Here is a 23,283-nt window from a genome sequence, read left to right on the forward strand (position 1 = left end):
CGAATTTTAATTAAAAGCTAAGATTTGATATTTATAAGAGTTAATGGAAAAAATTTTGTATTTTTAACTTTGTTATGGTTATATTTTATATTTATTTTATTAATTAAAATTTGTCTTTTTAAATTTATTTTAATTATTTTATGATTATTTATACTATTAAAACTTAATAAAATTATCACGTCATTTATTATATTAATATTAAGTCATTCACTACATAACATCACAATCAATAAATTTCAAAATAAAACTATAATAATTTAAAATTTTAAAATAAAATTACAATAAAACTAATAAACCTAAAAGTATGATTTTTTATAATTATTTATTTTATTAATAATTTTTTAGAATATAGAAAAATAAGATTAAATATTAATTTTTTTTATAATTATCTATTTTATTAATAATTTTTTAAAAGATAAAAAAATAAAAATTCAATTTATAATTTCAGATAAATTATATATTCCAAATCAGATTATACAATTAAATATTTAATTCATATATTATTAATTTTTTTAAAATTCACTCTAAATATTAGTATAATTTAAAAAAAAATAATGGATTAGCATTATATTTGAGAGTTAAAAAGAATAATTTTAAAAAAAAATATTCTAAAAAAGTATTTTATTATTTTTAATATTTTTAAATTGAATGATGTTAAATATTATTTTAATTTTTTTTAATATTTATTTACTTAATGATAGTTTTAAAAAATATATTAAATAATAAATATATTAGATAGATTTTTAAAAAATCGATTCATAATAATTTTAGTTAAAATAAAATTAAGATAAATTATTATTATAAAATTATTTAAAAAATTGAACAAGATTATAACTAGTAAATTTTAAATATATTGAATAGTAAAAAAAGAGTAATTTAATAATTTTGTAAATTTTTAACTATAGAAATAATGATAGGTATATTTAATTAAATATTAAAATAATTGAGTTTAATTAGAAAAAATAAAAATATAAGATAGAATTATAATAAAAAATAAATTATTTAATTTTTTTTATAATTAATTTCAAGTAATATAATAATTTTGTTAATTTTTAATGATGTAAAATTATTTTGTGTGCCACTCTTATTACATTTTTGTATTTTGTAATTCCCCTGTTCTTTGGATACAATTCCATTGCGGAAAGCCTTCGATGGCTTCCTTATGTGAACATAAATTTTTATTTGCGTACAAAATTTTGTGTCACTTGATTAAAAAAAAATATTATTACAGGTATACAGATAGTACGGAAAGCTTGCTACGGGTCCCGGCAATTTTAAGTCGATCTGAATTCTAGTTTCGGTAGCGATCCAATTTCTGAATCGTTAAATATGGTGTCTGTGAGTATAATAAATCAGTTTTTTGATTTTAGAATTTCAAATATCTAACTAACTCTAATTTATGTTTCATCAGACTTAAGAGTCTTTCCAATACCCTGTTGTTTAAAATTGAAAATTTTATAGAGATTTAGGTTTTATTTGTTTTATAAAAAATATATATTTTTTTATTTTTAGTGTTGAAATATTTAATTAATAGAAAATACTTTTTTAATTAAATGAAAAATAAATCATTTTAAAGAAAAATAATTTTATCGAAAAAATCATTTTCTGTCTTTTAAAATATTTATTAAGATTTTTATTTATAAATTTATTAATAAATTTTATTTTATAAATTAAAATTAAACAATGAAAAATAAATTATCTTATTTTAAAATATTTTTTAAATATAAAATATTTTCTGCAAATAAATAAACACATAATTTAATTCTTTTTTATTAAATTTTTTATTTAAATAATTTATAAAAAAATAAGGTACAAAAATTTAAATTTATCAATAGTAAAAAATTTCCGTTGTACACATATATACATCCAAACCACTTAAATTATAGGTTAAAGAATTTATTTATTTGTAAAAAATAATTTGTATTTAAAAAATATTTTTTATAAAAAATATTTTATATATTTTTAATGAGATAATTTATTTTTATTATTTAATTTTAATTTAAAAAATAAAATTTATTAATAAATTTATGCATAAGACTTTAATAAAAATTTCAAAATTAAAATGATTTTTTATTAAGAAAATATTTTTCATTAAATAATTTTTTTTAATATTTTAAATAATAAAATATAATGAAACCGACAGAGTCTAACTAAATTAAACTAGACTTTTGACATTTTTAATGAAATATTTCTTTTAAATATATAGAATGATCATAATTCTGATATAATCATATGTCAAAAATTAAATTTTCAAAATAAATAAATAAATTTATTATTAATTAGTAAAATTCAATTACAAAACTGTGAATTTGCCTTGCTTAAATGTCTTAATAACAACAACAATAGCAATAACAAATTATTACAAAACATTTCCTAAGAAATACGAAAAAATTCTATCACTTAAAAATCATAGCTTTTAACCTCAAATGTTAACCGTTGTAATAATCTGCTTAAAAATTTAAAATAAATGAATATTTACGTTTGTTATGTAATTTATAATTGTAAATTGACACGTACATATCTTTTAATTATATAAAAAATAATCAAATTCAAGTGAAGGAAATTATTTTACAACTTATGATTTATATTTTAAAATTTAATATTTGTATAATATTTTTTTTTAAATAAAACTACTAATTGTATTAATAAAATTTCATCAAATAAAGAGAGATATCATCCTAAACAGAGAGACGATTATGCCTAATAGAGTAGCGTTACGACGAACTCATCTAACAGAAATATCAGTTTTAGAGTCTAACAAAGATTTATAATCATTCAAAATTAAACTCTTGCATAGAATAATTTAGTAAAAATACTATTTAAGTGCATGTTTAAATCACTGCATAAGATAATTTAATAAAGATGCTGCTCATTTATTTCTCATCTCTCGAACATAAATCATTAAAGATTTCCGGCGACATAGCTGAAATATTTTTCATATCATACTTTTTATAGTGGCTAAGAAAATCCCCAACCAATTTAGTCAATATCTCATTATAATAATCAAAAGGAAGATTTTTAATCAGAACTTAAAAATCAGAATGAGTTAGAGAAATATAGAGATAATTTTCATTACTTTGTATCTCCTTCCAAACAAACAAAAATTGATTGTAAAATCAAGCGCTCCCATTCTCTATGTTTTTAAAATTAATATTATTAAAAAACTGAAATAGATATCTTTTTGCCTCTAATTCTATAATAGATATTCCTTTAAAGGATATCATAAATCTAAAGAGGTTTGCATATTCTAAAAATTGATTGGATTGTATGTGAGAAACATTCGTACAATACAGAAATCATAAGTAACGATCGGAATATATCCGGAACTCTTAATAAGGATAACAATATGTCTTCTTTATCGATAGTCAATTGACGCAGATCATCTTTCATGGAGAAGGAGAAAGAAGAAATTAGATTTAAAGAGGAGAAAAAGATGAGAGTATCGAATTACAAAGAGATTACAGAGGAAACTTGTATCGAATATTTGTATAATATTTAAATTTTATTTTTAAAAAATATAATAAATACCGATTAAAAAGAATATATATAAAACATCAACTATATTTTTTTATATTTAAACAAATTCAATAATTATATCGAATAAATAAATTGCAGACCTTAATTAATAAAAAAATTATAAACAGAACATAAATAAAATTCAATGGTATATTACTCAAACTCATTTAATAAAACATCTAATTAATACCCGACACGTTGCTGGTGGGTTGGCAAAATGCATATCCCTCCATAGACTTTAGCTCTTGGTTGAAAACGTAATTTTCATTAATTTCGTCCTCATTGTAATTAGATGTAAAAGTTCGAGGATGAAAACGTAATTAAGCTTATAAATTCACGAATCGGGTTTACTCGATCCGTACCCGTACCAAATACGGTACGGTAACTTACTTTTTAAACCCTGATTGGAATTGCAAAACCCCTTGCATCAGAAACAGTTGAATTGGAACTCCAGTCTCCGGCGCTTGCAGCGTAACAGGTCAGTTCTTTCTTCCTCTCCTCCGCCCTAGCTGGTTTATTGTCCTTTATTTCGTATGCGTATTTCTTCTTCATTATCTGCTTAATAATCTGATTTTGCATACTCCTTACCTTTTTTTTTTTAAAAATTTATCTATTGCTTCAGCTGATATCTATTTTCTGTTTTAGGAATTGAATTGAGATAAACTGTTCATGTGGATTTTGTTATGGTGAACTTATTGTGTTTGCTTGAGTTCTCTTTTATTTTGGTGCATGTTAATGCTGTATCACGTAATTTTTCTAGCTTTTTGCTACTCGTATCTATTTTCTCTCACATTCTCAGGTGCATTCCTGGTGCATTATGTTACAATGTACCTTTCCCTTTTGACAATTATACTCTCTATGTGTCTATAGGAGGAGGCTGAGATGGCAGTGGACAAAGACAAGCTTCTTGAAGAAGCTTCATTTATTAGATTCTGCAAAATTGTACTTGGTTGGGACTATTTTGCACTCCTCAGGGAGGCTGATGTAACTCATATATTTCTTGCTCTTGTTGATATTCATGTTTATGCAATTGATATAAAAGTTTTGATCTTTTTTCCCCTTTCTTTCTTTCTTTCTTTTTTTTTTTTTATGAAATCAGAAAGAGAAGCAGAAAGAGAGAAGAAAAAAGGGCAACGAATCTGCTACTTCAGGTTTAAGAGAAGTGAAGAACACATACAAAGACGTTGATGACTACCTTGCAACTTTTGAGCCCCTTTTATTTGAAGAAGTTAAGGCTCAGATTATTCAGAAAAAAGATGATGAAGAAGGTTCTTCTCCTTCTTCTTATTTTTACTAAACTTGAAAAAGTAACTCATTTACATAAATATTAAGGAATCTTAGAGACTAGTCTTTTATGCCTGTTATGACTCTTTGTATATGTGTATTTCAGTGAATGAATGGGTAATGAGATTGGTAGTGGAATACAACGAGGCAGAGGGGTTCCTGTTGCCTGCAGTTACATATGCAGATGATGAGGGTGAGAAAATATCACAAAATGATCTTTTGCTGCTTTCGAGAGAGCAGGTAATTTAAGCGGGATCAATGAACATCATTCCAAAACATTATTATCTGTGATTTATTTTTAATTTTTTTCTCACAAGTTTTTGACCTTCAAAAGTTGTCATACTTTGGTTGATAATTCAGTTTTCTCTATGTATTGCTGATATTCTTTTATAATTAATATTATTTCAAAGTGGTACTCTGTCTTTCTTTTCTTTATTTTTTTAATGTTTTTTTTCCCAGTATGCTCCTGGTAACAGACACTTAAAGTGCAATGCATTTGATGCGTGTTCCTATCTCTCTGTCTTCCCCCCCCCCCCCCCCCCCGAATTTCTCACTTTTGAATGACTTTTTGTTTATTTAATTTATGTTGCGATTTTTTTAGTTTCACTCATTACTATAAAGAGGTTGTTGCTTTCTACAGATTAAAGATGTTCAAAAACTCCCTGAGACTCATGCATTTGCTTTGGTGGAACACCGCCAGCAGAATCTTCTCAGACTTAGAATGTTCTTAGATGGAGAGGTTCTGTATTTAAATGCAGACAACCTTGAACCTCGGCGAAGGCTTTTAAACATGCGGCGTTTCATGACTTCTCCTTTGAAGCCAGAGGAAAAGCCCTTGTTTTGTCTAAAGGTAAACACATATTAAAAGCCAAATATGCTGGCTGGTTGTGCCATTTCGTATGAAAATGTTTTCTCTTACATTAGTCATGTGGATTGGATCTTAATTATTTGTTGAGATCTGGCTATGCTGAAACAAAAAGATAGATGGTTATCGAGTTCAATGTGCATATGTTTGTTTCAAGTAGTTTTTATTTGGATTTTAGTAGAAATGTTTACCTAAAAAGCCAAAAAAGAAAAAGCCTGACCAACAAACCTGATTTAAATGAAAAAGAAAAAAAGAAAAGAAAGATAAGTTTTTGTTTTAGCCTTGTTCCCAATACTTTCTCTGTTTCTCAGAGTCTAGCGACATACATTTCTAGATTCTAGTTGGTAGGAGGGGAAATGTAAGATGAAAAAGAACCGAGTAGAATATAGAAAAAAATGTTAATGAAGATGAACCTTTTACACAAAACGTATGTAAGAGTTTTATTTGAAATTGATTTTTTTTTTTTTCTTGTAACCAGTGGAGTAGAGATAACAAGAGACATGTGTGCTGCTAGGATGACCTTGCTGTGTTATCAATGCCTCTGAATGTTGAAGATTTAACAAATTCTTTTTCTTCCTCCTAGGTTCATTTGTGAGACTGCCGCCATCATTTTCCTAGTTTAATTTCCATGTAATTTGTCCAACTCAATCTTTATCAATTGAACTTCTCAAACAAAATCTAAGCTCAATTTTAAGTGCTGCCTGGAAACTCCAGCAAGCGCTGTCATTCCGGCTACCAAACAACCATTAATTTTCCCTTAATGACATTGAGATCAGAATTTAATTTGCAACCCAAGAATTTCATTTTTAAACTTTAATCCTTGAATTACTTCAAGATTTACCCACCAGAAACACAAGTAAACAGATCACTCAACCTGGCCTACACCACAACCATTAAGATTCCCTATGATATTCAATGCCAATTTAATTTACCAAGTTTAAATTCCCTTCCATTCTTAAGTCCAAACCCTAAAAAGCATTAGTTTTTTTATAACTTACCCACTTTAAAAACACTAGTTAGCAGATTGCTTTACCTCTTCTACAATCACTTTATATGATTTGGTACTTCAAATTTGAATGAGCTCTCGCCAGTCTATTGTTGGTCAGCCAAAATTTCTTTGAAGAGCAAGGTTGTCCCTCACCATTGCCTTTTCTGTTATATATTTTTTTTCCTCAAGTGAAAGCATCCTTAAGAAGGGGACTGAGACCTTTCTCTACATGGTGTAGTATATAGCCTACACCTGGAAGCAATTTTCCCACATCTTCAAGTTGAGTTTATTGCTTTAGTTTCAGAAAAGATTTGATAGGAGTTTTTCTTTTATTATAATAGCTTTGAGGTTGTTGGTTCGGGACTATAAAGGGTAAACATGGAGGTTTACATTTTATTACTGTTCAAACAATAGGTGACATGGTTTAGGTCAAACTAAATTTTGGATATCACTTGATTATGGCTATTAAGATTGTTCGACGACTGATGGATAACATTTGTAAAAACAATTTTAGTTATAACATCAATGTCATTTCTCAACAAAGCATGGAATTATAAACTTGCTTTGTGTTTATTTGGTACCATAATTGATTAGGTGGGCCTCTAACTAATGTTATATTTGCGTAGATTTGCAGCTTATCAACTATTTCTCGTGAATATTTTGCTCTGCGATCAATTAGCTCTCTTCCTTTCAAGGATTTAATACTAAAGGCTACTGATAAAAGTTCTGGTTCTGGAGACCAGGCCTGGAAAGTTTCTGGACCTCTGCGTGAATATTTCGGAGGAAACCTTAACAGGTCACAACTGGAGGCTGTAGATGTAAGTTTTCCTGAACTTGTCAAACATGATCATTATTTTTGCGCCATATGTATGAGGGTATTGTCAAAATAAACCAGGGAATAGCCAATAAAAGGTTTAGTACTTAGTCCATAAATCGCTTTAGGGTGTTTGGTGTGTTTGAAACTCTAAAGTCTGAATGGCATGACTCTTAGAGAAGGCACTCTGATTCTTTAAAGCAGTCCTCCATTCATCTGAAGGCTTAATTTGATATTCTCAACTCCCCATATCTACATTTGAAATATAGTAGGATCAGCCATTGCATTCAAAATAACATCAATATGAGAAATGTTAGTCTATTCTTTATCAGTGGTCTCATTGATTGCCCAATTGGTAATACAAGGGTGTCAAATTTTTCTTTGATGTAGTGTAAGCAAAATAAGGATGGCAGATCTACTCAAAACTCTCTCAGATGAACCTTTTAGAGATTGGCTCATTTAGTTTTCTTTTAAGCTTGGCATGCTTACTGGGCTTAACCTGGAACCTTGGAAGTTTGGGTGATTGAGACCTTGATATAGGGTCAACTGCATGTTGATTTGTGCGTAAAGAAGGACGTTCATAAGATAACTTAAATATAGTCCTTCAGGAGACTTGTTAGAGATAGCTTGAGCAGCTAATTCATTCACTTGCAATAGCTTTATCACTTCCAGCAATTGTATTTCCACAACTTGTTTTCTGAGATCCCCTTTAAGCTGTGCTATTTGCATTACGTTGTCGCTATGGAACTATTTTCAACAAAGCCATCATCCAACTTTTCACCAGTTGATAGTTTTAAAGTATGCAAATGTTCCAAAAGTTAATTATTCAAGGTTGCTACTTGTAGTCTTTAATAATACTGATATCAACCTCTTTTTCACTTTGTAACACTTAAAATTATATTATCAGCTTTCTAATTGAGAAGTTACTAGAGGAAAGATCCAAAATGTTAATGCTACATCATTATGTAGTAGGAATTTTTTATTCTTATTTTTTTAAAGTAAAACAGCATGGTTCAAGTAATGGAAACAAATTGTGGTAAAATGACAATTCTTACTTTTCAGTTTCAAATTTTATTTTTCTATAGTCAAATTTTAATGCTTAAATAATAAAGTGGTCTAAAACAACTTTTTTGGACAAATTTAGGTTTCATTGGTACATTATATTAACAATAAGTATAGTGGAAAAGTGGAACATTACTTATAGAGGAAACTCATCTTATTTTAGTTTTCCTTAGGGAGCCTTTTTTGGCCTATTTTTTTGCTTTGTATTCTATGAATTTGATGTTACATTTTCTGTTTGCAGGCTGGCTTATCACGTAAAACCTTTGTCTTGATACAGGTTTTATTTACTTCTACTCTCTCTATATATATATATATGTTTTTGAATTCCAAACCCCCCTCCCCCCCCCCCCCAAAAAAAAAAAAAAAAAAAAAGAAAAACAATTTTATGATCTCCTTGCAAAACATTGTTGTTCATATTTACCAACATGTGGACCATTTTTGTTAAGTTTTTGCTTTAATCCAAGTTGCATGAGCACTTTAAAATGCATGAAGTATCACTAGCAGATACAATGCAATAGGTCATGGGCATGTATATAAGCTATCTGTTTGAAACTGAGTGTTAGTAATTCTCAAAAAAAAAAAAAGGACCTGGGAGTGTTGGTTATCACAGGCTACTGAGTCAAAAAAGTGGAAAAACTTATTCTTGGCGTTTTTCAAAGATTATCTATTTGATTTGTGTACGTTTTTAAGTGAAGCTTCCATATGGTACTCTTTTTGGTGAGTGGGCCATTGACATCTGTGTAAACAAATCTGACCTGCAGACAGTGATTACTTTTGATTGTGTCCCATGTTAATGTGATATAGTCTCTGATTGATTGCTTGATTGACTACATGAAATCCTGCTTCAATGTCTAATAAAAAATTTACCACATATCTTCTGGGTTGCAGATTAATCAATCTCTTACTCGTGTGTTTCTTTTTTTGTGTGTGTGTGTAGAAATCTCTACCATTCATGCCATAGACACAATATGTATGTTCTAGTTATGGCTTAACATAACTGAGGAGAAAATTCGTGCTTCTAGCTGTCATTTTATGGTGCACTTGGCAAAACAAACCAAAATACTTGTGTGTAGAGATAAAGTCTGTTGTTGCTTGCTTGAAATTAGGCAAAGGAAGCAGTTATGATTCATCCCCCTGATTTGGGCATCAAGTGTGTTCAAAAGTGCAAACTGGTGCAATTTATGGTTCAAATGGACATTCTAAGAATGAGAGAAAGGGCATCTATCTCCTGAAATCAATTCAACTAAACATCAAGCCTAACCTAATTGAGGGAACTACACTGATCTTGCTGCTTCTTTCTTCTGGCATGCAATGGATATAGAAGATCCACAATGTATACGGCTTCCTTGCTTTTCAAGAGTCATGGGAGGATTGTCATCATATTTAGCCTTCCACTTGCTTTTTCTCTAGAGTTGGTTTTCACGACTTGAATCAATTGCATTTTGGTCACAATGTGGCAATTTCACCATTGTGCCAAGGACCCAAACCCAATCAAACAAAATGAAATATGAGAACTGAATTGTTTCAGATTTTCGAACCAAAATAGTTAAAAAAATTTGCAACTTATTTCATTTATTTTGACCAAATGCTAGGTGACTCGGATTTATGATACAAGTACATGAATTCCCTTTTGAAGTTTTCACCATCAAATGCATGAACATGATCAAAAACACCAAATTGTGCATACACATTGACAGATATCAACAAGGCATAGAGAAAAGGGTAATAGGTGATTCAATTCTAAAATTTAGAACCCAATCTAAATAGAGGACAGGGGATGTAAATACTAAATATGGGTTATGTCTTGTAAATATGGATAGGATAGAATAAATTGTCTGACATGATATTGAAATTATTTCATCTTTCTAGACTAGGGATTTCCAACTTCCTTTAGCTGTTATAAAAGAACAGCAATACATAATGTCCTATTTCCTTAAGGGGACCTTCAAATGTTAGAAATTCTTTCCTACACTCCCTCCCTGGAAAAAAGAGAGGCGCAATTGCTGAATTGCACAAATATAAATGTGATGGAAAAAACATCATTGCATTTTATGTTTTGAAAAGTGGGAATTGATAACATAATTGATGAATAAAACACAAGGAATGTATCGTAGCAATTAGTATCTTTTTGTTCTTTTCCATTTTTTGTTATGTGGTTGAAGCTAGTAAATTAAAAACCCAGGTCATCTATAGAGAGCTCCTTAGATTGACTCCCTTGTTGAAAAATTATGTTCCCCATTGACATTTGACATTAAAGAAGTTTTCTTGATGTACGAGTCATTATCTATTAATGCATACTGAAGTATGAGAATTAATCATTTGGACTTTTCACAGGGTCCCCCTGGGACAGGGAAGACACAAACCATCCTTGCACTTCTTAGTGCAATTTTGCACGCTGCTCCAGCAAGAGTACAAACAAAGTAATGATTTTGCAGCTTTCTATTTCCTTTTGATCCTTTAACGCTGTTGCTGTCATACATAGTTTTCAAGTGCTTGCTCTTGTTTTGAGCAATGCAAAATGGCATGTACATCACATTTAAACTTCAGCTAACTTGTTTTATTCTATGCAGGGGTTCACTGCGTGAGTTCAAATGTGGGCCCGAAATGCCAATTCATGAGAAGTAAGTGTTGGTTTCATTATCATGTCTCTCTTGAATGGCTGTTATACACTTGCATAATTATGTAATTCATGATTGCTATAGCTTAAGGTTTTCCTGCTGCAATTGATGTTCATGTGAATTTCCACTTCTTTGGGCCTTTATATATAGTGGCATGACAAGTATCACGCTGGTACTGGGTTGATTCCATTTTGTTATATCTCTGGGAACTGTTTCTTTGACCATTAATTACTGGGATCTGCCTTTAGCTATTGGTATTAGTGATGAGATTGAGAGGTGGTAATGATTGATAACAAATTTTAGATAAACTTTAATTGTCAGTTTGGCTGAAGTACCATGTTCAAGAGTGGTTCTGCTTCAACTTTACCAAGTGGTTCAAGTGTTTGTGAGTGTGAAACTAGGAGTCTTGGGAGTAATTCCTTTAGATCCTTCTATTGCTACTTCCCTCAAAGAGATCTGTATCTTAATTCTCAATGTTCGAAATTTAAATATACAAAAGCACTACAATCATAAAGCCTTGTATATGTAATCATAAAAAATTACAATCAATGGAATTCATATCCCATTTATAATATATACTTTGATGTCCTCTAATGTCCAACATTTGTGATAAACATCTGTACCTTCATCCATATTATAGAAAACTGTATTAAATCTGCTCCTATGATGAAACCCTTTTTCTTTTTGGATAAATATTATGAGCATTGAGTCTTGGAATCTATGATGGTACAACAGACACAGCGACCTTTTGATTCTGTATTGAGCTGCAAAATTGATAACTGGCAGGTACAATCATTGGGCACAAGCATCTCCATGGTTGAGCTGTAGTAATCCCAGAGATATAATCATGCCCAAAGATGGTGATGATGGTTATTTTCCTACTACTGGAAATGACTTGGTAAGTTATAATTTACTCATCTGACTACATTCTTGGGGAATCATATCTCCTAACTGCAAATTTAACTTTCTTCAGAAACCTGAAGTTGTTGCTTCTAGTCGTAAATATCGTGTACGTGTATTGGTATGTGCTCCATCAAACTCTGCACTTGATGAGATTGTGCTGCGGCTTCTTAGAACTGGTACAAGTTTCTTGCATGCACTAATCTTTGCATCCTCATTATTTTTGCTCAACCTTATCATTATGTGATATAATGCACATTGGAATTCAATTTTCTATACATAGTAAGTAACTATGGTTGTTATTATCAAATAGGGAGTTTAAGTGTAGGGGAAGTCTCTAGTTATAATTATAATAGGGAGTTTAAGTTCTACGGGAACTGGGGAAGTCTCTACTTAGATACACTAGTTCTCTAGATGAGTCTATCTAGGATCTTGGATTATGTCTTGTGTTCAGGTTCAAAAATAATATAGTACTTATTTCTTTCATGATCTTGCATGTTAAATTGGTGTTGGATTTCAGTGAATGTCATAAGCTCAGTCCAGGCGGATTTTTTTTTTTTCTTAAAAGCATGTTGTTGCTTCCTATAATCTTCTAACATTTTACCTATAATTTCCTTTCTCTCCCTCAATAAACAGAAAGATAAATAAACCTATATCCTGCTGGTCCATCCTGTACCTTATTTGTTTCCTTATGTGCCTGGATATAGAAATAGGATGTTGTGAACTTCCATCAACTTTTCTCCTTTATCAGTTTCATCTCCTTGGGAACATCTGTTTCTTAGACATCCATAAAGAAATTCTCATTCTAATTGCAGTGTTTGAGTTTCTTAAAATATAAAAAATATCCATAACATCGCATAGGCAATATAGCTTGTCCTACAGCTGCTGTGAAGGTCTTCCCATAACTTGGAGTGTATTTTACGTTCATGTAACATTATAACCACACTTCTTAAATTTAAGTCCAAAAATAGTTTTTCTTAAGTGTATGTAAAAGTATGAGATGATTTGTGTCTTAAAGAAAACATAGGGATGGTACACAATGCATTGGGATTGAATTTTAGTTGTTATTTTGTTATATGGACTAATCAAAGGTTAAGTTTATTAAATAGGGAGAGGAAGAGAATTGCTAGGATTAGGGGCTGTGGAGTCCTCTAAAGGAAACGACATAGACAAGCAAGCAAACAATTAAATGTGTAAAACCTCTCAATCACACTGAACACAGCATTCAGCATTTCCAAAAGAAGTAATCCAATATGAAGCCAAGGCTACAGTTTTATTTTATGAGAAGTGCAGATGCTCAATTTGATTGATTGATTCTTAAAAGTCCTTGCTTTTCAACCAAATACACTAAATCAATGCAAATGTATAATCATATTTTTGCCTTACTCAGATCTTTCTAGTTTTATTAGCAGAAATTGTTCCTAACCATCTGACAAATCAGTTGGTCTACCAGAACATAGAAAAACACTGAGAGAGCAATTCAGAAAGAGATTATGGTAGGACCATGATGCACAAATATGTTGTTCATGTCTTGAGAGTGGCACTTCACTTAGAAGTGCTCAAGGAAGAACTATACATGATTCATCATCTGTATTGTCAACATCAAATGATAGCATTTTAGCATCAACTGAAAATAGTAATTTAGGTTTCTAACTCATATAGCACCTTTTACTGTGCATTTCATAAGTAACTGGTATCATGACAGTTCACTTGAAAGTCGAATCCATCACTAATACACACAAATGCATGCACATTTTGGATATACCTTTTACCACCACTGGGGTTAAATCAAAGGCTAAAGACTTCACTTGTTATTGTTGCATTGGAAAATCATAAAACCAGTATGTTTAGCAAATCATATTCTCTATTCATTAATAACAGGAGTTAAAAACTTATTTGGCATGCAAGAAGCTTTGCTAAGTTGTGTCCTAAATTTTGAAATTGTTTTCCTAGTGGCTGTTTCCCACAAGTGACTATCACCCTGACATAGTCTCAAGAACAATATTTTGTTTTTTTTGGCAGGTCTCCGCGATGAAAACGTCCATACATATAATCCAAAAATTGTGCGAATTGGTCTCAAAGCTCATCATTCTGTCCAGTCAGTCTGCATGGATTACCTTGTATGTTTCTGGCAACAATAATAAAACAGGCTGAATTTTGCACTGGCTATTGTTCTTGTTGCAATGATTAATTGACGTGTGATCTTATAATCACACAGATGCCTTTGTTAATGTGGTTGTGAAAGAACTTCGCATCTGAAAGTGGATATTAGGGTTTCCTGTTGACCCAAGCTTTAAAGTTTCTTGCAGCTACTTCATGCTCCTCATGGAAAAAAGAGGGGAAGTCATGAAGAGCTGCTTTGTCTCGGACAGTTATCAATACTTCAATAGTATCTGACATGTATTGCAAAAGCAAAACCATAAACTTTTCAGATTTGTAAAAGAACAAAAGACATGGCACAGCAAGTAGCATAACGGCTCTTATCGTCAAATTACGGGGAATTTTCTAATTGCTGTTGATTGATCAATGGCCTTATTATTCTGCAGAACAGCTCATCATCCATTACATGTTAACACATAATTCCTTTGCAGGTGAAACAAAAACAAGATGAGTCAGGTGCTGATAGACAGAAGCATGGAGCTGCAGGAGGCGATACTGATAGTATTCGCAATGCTATTCTGGAAGAAGCTGTAATTGTATGTAAATTTAACTTCATATTGAAAGTGAAGTCCAACATCTTATGGTTTCACTGTAACTTTTATGTTGGCAGGTCTGCTCCACACTCAGTTTCAGTGGTTCAGCACTTTTTAGTAAACTGAATCATGGTTTCGACGTGGTTATTATAGATGAAGCTGCCCAAGCTGTAAGTGTCTACATCCTCTTGCATTCTGGTTAATCCATTTGCCATTGATGTTTTGACCTAGATTATATATAATACGTGGAGGCTTCTGCTGTATATGGAGATAAAATAATTAAAAGTGAAATCAACATAGGCAGATAAAGAAAAATAAAACATCTTAACCATAGCCTTCTTTTTTTTAAAAAAAAAGAAAAGGAAAAAGTAAACGTTTTGTTCTTTGAAAAGGTGAAATGATTGCCTGAATTTTATTTTAATTTTGATTTATAAATCTTTGTTAAACTCTGTGATTCCATTTTTTCATCTATGAATATGGGCTGACTTGAGATTAATTTGTGTTAGTTGTAAAAGTTGGTAATTTGTCTTAGAATTCCTTGTTATGCTGGAGCTTTTTTAACAAGATATGAATACAAATTTCATGTGTGCAAGTAGTACAAGACTGGATGTTAAGTTTGTGTTTGAGGAAGAAAACATTGCTAAATGAGAATTGTTAACCGTAGCTCTTTTCTTTTTTTTCTTTCTTTTAAACAGGTGGAACCAGCAATTCTTGTTCCTTTGGCCAATGGATGCAAACAAGTTTTTCTGGTAATATGTCTCTGATGCTGTCACTTGCATTATTGCACTTCCTTTAATTATTCTTCCTGGTCATTGACGATACTTTATAAACACTGTTGGTTTCTGCTGTTAATGTCAGTTATGCATTTCTCACAATTGTTTCTTCCTTGTGTTGCTTCTTTATGATGGCAGTGTTAGGCCCTGAGTTATTGAGACCTACCTTTGAGTGTTTGGCAATTGAGAAAGAAAGGATTTGAGAGAAGATAAAAACAACGGAAAGAATAGTCTTTTATACTCATTCAACCATTCTAACTGGTCTGTGACTAACTAGACTACTAGCCAAAAAACAGTGTGATTTTATTACGCACTAACTACTAAAATTGTTCCTAACAAGTAGCAATTAAGAGCTTTATGAGTAGGAATTATTCCCAAGATTCTTGTAAACAAAATAAATGAGTGCATGTGCAAGCTGTCAAATCTGTGCTTTTGTCTGCATGTTCGCCTCTTTGTTGGGAATGTTTATATATGTTAACAATTGATTCTGCAGCTAATCCTTTTTAATATTGTTATAGGTTGGTGATCCAGTTCAACTCCCTGCCACTGTAATTTCTCCTGTTGCTGGGAAGCTTGGGTAATGCATTATGTTTCTATTTCTTTTTTCTTTATTATTATTATATCAGTTTACTGATTTGGTTTCATTCTCTCTCTCTTCGCGCGTTGAAGTTATGGCACAAGTTTGTTTGAGAGGCTTCAGAGAGCTGGTTATCCAGTCAATATGCTGAAGATGCAGTATCGAATGCATCCTGAGGTCAGATGAGAAACTTCAATAATTTATCTTGAAAGGTTGTGTAATATAACAGTTGCAATATATCAATTTTGATTATTATGATCATATGAAAGAATTACTGACAACTAAATGTTGGTTGGTACGTTGTGCCTAAGTTCTAGGTCAAATGGAAGGACCTGTATGAATAGTTCTGGGTTTAATGTTGTAGGATTGTGAGCATTACCTTTTAAGTACTTGCACTTCCTTTTATTTTGACCTTGTTCACAACTGATGTTAAGTCTTAACAGTAAGTTATTGTTGACTAATTTGCTAAACCTAACTAATTATAGGGATATGATTTGATTTGATTTGATTAGGATTCTTAATTACCTCTGTAAATATTATTTGATTATTTACTTCCTGTTTAGATATAATTCTTTGTGTATAAATAGTCATATAGACCAATTGTAAAGATTAAGAGTGAAATACAAGAATTCTCTAAATTTTCCCAAATTCTTCATGGTATCAGAGTTTTTTCCTGATTTTAGGGTCCAAATTCAATTTTTTCCTCTTTAGGATTTCAAAACCTTAGATCTACATTTTTTGGTACTAACCCATATAGGAGTTTTTCCTCCTCTCACTGCCGGCATCAAGACTGTCGCCGGTCGATCGCCCAACTCCGACGCTGGAAAAGCCCGCACTTGAGCGTGACCCATCGCGTCCCGGCACATGACCAATCGCCTGACACTACTTCGCTGCTCCGATCACTCCGGCGACGATTCTAACCATCTTTTCGACCTTCCCATGCCGCTATCCGGTCTTTTGGTGAATCGATTGGGCTCTCTTGTGTGTACAACCTTGGATACCTCCTATTCTTTCACGGTTCATAAATCTTTACCATGGCAAAAGGTAAAAGGGTCTCAATTCCTAACTCTGATTACTCGTCCTCCGGTGCCACATCTAACTTTGTAAAGTCAGATAATGCTTCCTCTCTTAATAATATTCCATGGATTATCGATTCTGGTGCGAATAGACACATGACAGGCTCTTCTAAAGGCTTTCTCAATTATTTTCCTTCTCTAACCAAAGATAATGTCAGAATTGCTGATGGCTCTTTTACTCCCATATCTGGAACAGGTTGTGTTATTTGCAAATCCAACATTAAATTATCATTTGTCCTTCATGTTCCCCACTTTCCTGTCAACTTTTTATCTGTCAGTGCTATCACCAATGCCCTTAATTGTAAAATTGAATTATTTCCTGATCATTGTGTTATTCAGGATCTTCACACAGGAAAGAGGATTGACAATGGTAGGTTGCATGATGGCTTATATATGTTGGAGAGTGATTCAAGTTCTTCAATATCTTAAGCCTGTTTTGGAGAAAATAAAAATGTCAATCAGGGAATAATACAGTGGCACAGACGGTTAGGACATTCATCATTTTTTGCCTCAGAAAAACTTTATCCTAATTTGTTTGCTAGAACTCAATTTGATTCTCTATTTTGTGATGCTTGTGAGTATGTTAAACACACTAGAACGTCATGTCCTTTGAGTCATAATAAAAGTCAAATTTCTTTTGCAACTATTCATTCTGATGTTTGGGGGCCTACTCAAACTGTCTCCTTGTCTAGTAATCGATGGTTTGTTACCTTTATTGATTGTTGCACTCGAATGGCTTGGGTTTATTTGATTAAAGCTAAAAGTGATGTCTTTTCTTGTTTTCAATCCTTTTATAAGATGGTTTGTACTCAATTTGATACTAAGGTGAAAATTTTGAGAACTGACAATGGAAGAGAATACATGGATAGTAGTTTTTCTGCTTATTTGGAGAGTAATGGGATAGTACACCAGACTAGTTGTCCTTATACTAGTGTCAAAATGGCATTGCTGAGAGGAAAAATAGACATCTATTGGAGGTAGCTCGACCTCTTATGTTCACCATGAACCTACCCAAAGCATATTGGGGAGATGCAATCCTTGCATCTACTTATCTTATCAATAGAATGCCTCTCAAGACCCTTGACTTTATGAGTCCTTTGGCGGTTCTACAAGGGAAGAATTCATACGTTGTTCCACCAAAAGTATTTTGGTGTGTTTGCTTTGTCCATACTAGAACAACAGGGAAATTGGATCCCAAGGCTTTTAAATGTGTGTTTGTTGGATATTCTCCAATACAGAAGGGATACAAGTGTTATCATCCTCCCTCTAGGAAATACTTAGTCAGTATGTATGTTACCTTTCGAGAAACTGAACCCTACTTCAGTACCACCCACTCAAGGGGGAGAATAATGAGCAAGAAGAGGTGATCCTGAATTCTGTGATTTTGAATGATATGGTTCAACTAGAAAATTTGAGTTCTAGTAGACAGGGGGGAGATGTATGTCCAATCAGGGAGAGAGAATTGGTCGTTTGGACAAGCCAGATTTGAGAAGGCATTCGAGGAGAGACAAGACAGAAAAAGCCATCATGCAGTCTACTCAGAGTCAAGAATCTTCTTCTGGTGAGTTACCCAGTCAAGAATCTTCTTTTGGTGAGTTACCCACAACTCTTGAATGCTCCAATAACTTAGATAAACCAATTGCACAAAGAAAAGGAGTCAGACCTTGTACTAAACACTCTATTTCTAACTTTGTTTCTTATGAATCTTTGTCTTCTTCTTATAGAGCCTTTGCATTGTCTATTTCCTCTGTGTCTATTCCACAGGATTGGAAGAAAGCTATTGCAGATCCTAAATGGAAGGAAGTAATGATTGAAGAGATGAAAGCATTGGCTAAAAATGAAACCTGGGAGCTTGTCACTCTCCTACTTGGGAAGAAACTCGTTGGCTGTAAATGGGTGTTCACAGTGAAACACAAAGCTGATGACACAATTGAACGGTTTAAGACCAGATTGGTTGTTAAAGGATTCACCCAAACCTATGGAGTGGATTACCAAGAGACATTTGCCCCAGTTACAAAAATGAACTTATTCAGAGTTTTGTTATCCTGCGCAGTCAACTTGGATTGGGACTTGCAACAGTTTGATGTGAAGAATACTTTTTTCCATGGAGATTTAAAGGAAGAAGTGTTCATGGAAATTCCTCCTGGGTTCGTTGATGAGAAGACACAAGGAAAAATGTGTAGGTTAAAAGAGACTTTGTATGGGCTAAAACAATCTCCCAGAGCTTGGTTTGACAGGTTTAGCAGAGCCATGATGTCCTTTGGTTACCAACAAAGTAATGCTGATAACACTCCGTTTATCAAACATCACAAGAGTAAGATCACCCTTCTTATTATTTATGATGATGATATAGTGGTAACAGACAATGAAAAAGAGCAAATGGCTCAACTAAAGAGGTTGTTGGCTTAGGAATTTGAAATCAAAGATCTAGGAAAACTGCAATATTTCCTAGGTATCGAGGTGGCTAGATCAGAAAAAGGAATTTCCATCTCTCAAAGAAAGTACATTCTAGATCTTTTGGAAGAAACTAGTATGATGGGGTGTAAACCAGCAGAATCTCCCATTGAAAGTAATCACAAGCTGGAAGCAGGAACTGATGAGTCTGTGGATATTGGAAGATACCAGAGATTGGTAGGAAGGTTAATTTATCTCTCACACACTCGACCGAATATAGCCTATGCTGTTAGCTTAGTCAGTCAATTCATGCATGACCCTCGCAAGACTCATATGCAGGTTGTACTTCGCATCTTAAGATACCTAAAATCTACGCCAAGGAAAGGGTTTCTTTACTCCAAACATAATCATCTCCAAGTTGAAGCTTTTACAGATGCAGATTGGGCAGGATCTCTCGATGACAGGAGATCCACTTCTGGCTACTGCACAGTTGTGAGAGGGAACCTTGTCACCTGGAGAAGCAAAAAACAAAGTGTTGTTGCTCGGTCAAGTGTTGAAGCAGAATACAGAGCGTGTGTGAACTCTTATGGTTACAGAAGTTATTGGAGGAGTTGAGGTTGCTCGAGAGAGACAAGATAATTTTGTTTTGTGACAATAAAGCAGTTTTAAGTATAGCACAAAATCTAGTCCAACATAACCGGACGAAGCACATTAAAATTGATCGGCACTTCATTAAAGAAAAATTAACAGATGGTGTCTTGAGCTTAGTTCATGTGACTTTTACTGGGCAACTTGTGGATGTATTTACTAAAGGGCTCAACAACAAGATTTACCATAATTTGATTTGCAAGTTGGGCACGTGCGACATCTTTGCACCAACTTGAGGGGGAGTGTTGACTAATTTACTTATCCTAACTGATTCTAGAGATATGATTTGATTTGATTTGATTAGAATCTTTAATTATCTCTGTAATTATTATTTGATTATTTGTTTCCTTTTTAGATATAATTCTTTGTGTATAAATAGTCATATAGACCAATTGTAAAGATTAAGAGTGAAATATAAAAATTCTCTAAATTTTTTCAAAATTCTTCAGTTATATAATGTACTATTATTGCATCCATCTCTCTTCAGAACTTTGAACTCTTGTTTTCTCTGTACAACAATTCTGCACATGTGCGGATGTGACTTTGTCTAGACAATTCGACACTCCATGTTATTTGCACTTGGTATGCCATTCCCAGTTCTCAAACCATGTTAGAGATTCTGGGCCTTTATAAAGTGAACCCAACCTTTGACACAATTTTCAATACAGCATAGTGAATTGTCTTATATTTTAGTATAGTTTGTCTAATATTTTTTGTTTTTTTTTTCCCTTTGAAAACAGATTAGGAACTTCCCTTCAAGAGAATTCTATTCTGAGGCACTGCAGGATGCAGATGATATTTTGAGCAAGACAGAACGTGACTGGCACAAGTATCGCTGCTTCAGCCCTTTTTGCTTCTTTGATATACATGAAGGAAAAGAATCGCAGCCCTCTGGAAGTGGGTCCTGGGTCAACACTGATGAGGTTGAGTTTGTGCTCCTCTTGTATCATAAATTGGTGACTATGTATCCAGAGCTTAGGTCAAGTTCACAGCTTGCGATTATATCTCCCTATAGATACCAAGTCAAGCTTTTTCAAGACCGATTCCGAGATACTTTTGGGCAGGAATCCCGAAAGTTTGTTGATATACAAACTGTTGATGGTTTCCAGGTAACTTGCTTTCTTGTTCCTTAATTTATTGATTAATTTGGTTTGTCTGTGTTATATATTTTAATGACATATAGAAGGGAAATTTATTTTAGATATGGTATTGGCCACATCTCTGCAAAAAGAGATGTGACCAATAACTGCCTGGTCATAGATCAAAGTTGCTTGCACCAGTAGTTTCTTGTGTTAAACCCAGTTTTTTATATGGAAGATATAGTTTCAAAATTTATCTTGTAATTACCAACTTCTACATTGAAATACTTTCACTTGCCAGGGTCGAGAAAAGGACGTAGCAATATTCTCATGTGTTAGGTCCAATAAGGAGAGAAGTATTGGGTTTGTCTCTGATGCTCGAAGAATGAACGTCGGTATTACCCGAGCAAAATCTACTGTCCTGGTATGTATTATTATATAAATTAGAAAAGCTTTCTCATTACATGTGTCAATAAATCACATTCGTTAAGGAAACTGACCATTTGTTGTTTCATTTAGGTAGTGGGGTCTGCATCAACTCTGAGGAGTGACGAGCATTGGAACAACCTGGTGGGAAGTGCTGAAAAGAGAGATCTTTTATTCAAGGTGAAAGTTTTTGGTTCACAAATTCCCCCTTTTTATTCCATCTCTTGCAGTAATTAATCTTGTTTACGGCCGTGTTACTCTTACTTTTTCTAACAGTTCCTTAATTTTAAGATGTTTCTGCAAGCAATCACTTCTGCCTCTGGTTCCAACTAACATACCTCGTCTTGTAGGTCTCCAAGCCTTACACTACGTTTTTCAGTGACTCAAATCTTGAATCTATGAAGGTTACTGATAACTTGCCAGGAGGGCCTGATCAAGATCTCGATGATGATACTGTGATGCCTGGTAATGTAGAAGATGCCGATCAAGGGCAAGCAGATAACCATGAAGGCGATGACATGGATGAAGGGTTCAACGGTGCTGAAGATGACTAAGTTTGCTAGCAACTACTGAATTATTTCACCATGTACATTGTTAGTTTTAAGCCGATCTGAAAGTAACGATTAAAGCGAAGGAGAAAACGAGATGCTGAGAAAGCTGGTGTGTGCAAGTTTTGCAGCGGGGAAAAGAAGCAGATTAGATGCTTGAATATATTGCTTATCTAGTTATTACACGGGATGGCTAGACAAATCGTTGTTTGTTGTCTATGCAAACTGTTGAGAAGCTTCTTGAGGTGGAACGAAGAGCTACCTCCTCATGTGATCCCACCACGTCAGGTTCCCGCAAGCTTCTCGGTTAAACGGGGAGAAAAAAAGGTAAAAGATGCACTATATTGATAGTCTTTTATCATTCCCTAAAAAGAAGGGCTTTGATCAATATTACATGTAATTATATTTTTAAAGAAAGTTTACTTCATGTTAAGGCATAATTTATTATTTATTTTATACAATTGTTCCTATTTAAACCCAAAATTTTATAATTTTGGAAATCGATTTTATTACTACTAAACTGAAGTTATTGATCGAGGCAAAATTTCTTTTCAGTTTCACCATGGTATATTCTTGTTTTAGCACAATTTGAGGTTTTTTTTTCTTCTTTTTTAATTTTTATAAGTATTTGAATGCTTTATTCATTAAATACACGTTTTATCATGCACGTTATTGGGATATAATGATATGAAATAGTAAATATTATTAAAATTTATATATATATTAATTATATTTTTGTTATATTCTATCAAACTTCAGTTTTTAAGTGAACTTAAAGAATATGCCTTGTAATAATTACACCTTTTTTTCTATTAACATCATTAAAAATTCATGATATAGTATGAAATTTTTAATTTAAGACAAATTTCGATAAAAAAAAAATAGTTGCATTTGAGTTTTTAAAAATAAACACGAGGTCTAGTTCGGGTCGCCTGAACAGAAAATGGGTATACGAGCTGTTGACGCAAATGAGCTCGTAAGGAGGAAGCGGGGCTATGTATGGTAGGTTTTGGAACTTCTGA

At 32.5% G+C, this 23,283-nt stretch overlaps 1 protein-coding gene across 2 annotated transcripts; it reads left to right on the forward strand.

The window, feature by feature from the left end:
• The first annotated feature begins 3,886 nt into the window (after positions 1 to 3,886).
• Positions 3,887 to 22,820, forward strand: LOC110623628 (probable helicase MAGATAMA 3). 2 transcript variants are annotated; one of them, XM_021768628.2, is made up of 21 exons: positions 3,887 to 3,994; positions 4,387 to 4,500; positions 4,616 to 4,784; positions 4,907 to 5,040; positions 5,441 to 5,650; positions 7,280 to 7,471; positions 8,771 to 8,806; positions 10,864 to 10,949; positions 11,100 to 11,150; positions 11,934 to 12,045; positions 12,121 to 12,226; positions 14,070 to 14,167; positions 14,639 to 14,743; positions 14,818 to 14,910; positions 15,436 to 15,489; positions 16,032 to 16,090; positions 16,183 to 16,267; positions 20,949 to 21,317; positions 21,589 to 21,711; positions 21,807 to 21,893; positions 22,064 to 22,820. In XM_021768628.2, the coding sequence occupies exons 2-21, from the start codon at positions 4,399 to 4,401 to the stop codon at positions 22,265 to 22,267; spliced, it is 2,475 nt and encodes an 824-aa protein (XP_021624320.1). In that variant the 5' UTR covers positions 3,887 to 3,994; positions 4,387 to 4,398; the 3' UTR covers positions 22,268 to 22,820. The 2 variants fall into 2 exon arrangements, with proteins under 2 accessions (XP_021624320.1, XP_021624321.1); XM_021768629.2 differs by having other exon boundaries at positions 7,397 to 7,471.
• Positions 22,821 to 23,283: the final 463 nt, after the last annotated feature.

The sequence above is a fragment of the Manihot esculenta genome, chromosome 9, assembly GCF_001659605.2.
Source record: "Manihot esculenta cultivar AM560-2 chromosome 9, M.esculenta_v8, whole genome shotgun sequence".
NCBI classification, from domain to species: Eukaryota; Viridiplantae; Streptophyta; class Magnoliopsida; order Malpighiales; family Euphorbiaceae; genus Manihot; species Manihot esculenta.

Coding starts and splice junctions, on each gene's coding strand:
- LOC110623628 (XM_021768628.2), top strand. CDS start 4,399: ATGGCAGTGGACAAAGACAAGCTTCTTGAAGAAGCTTCATTTATTAGA. Junction 4,501..4,615: donor CACTCCTCAGGGAGGCTGAT/GTAACTCATATA, acceptor TTATGAAATCAG/AAAGAGAAGCAGAAAGAGAG. Junction 21,894..22,063: donor AGAGAGATCTTTTATTCAAG/GTGAAAGTTTTT, acceptor CTCGTCTTGTAG/GTCTCCAAGCCTTACACTAC.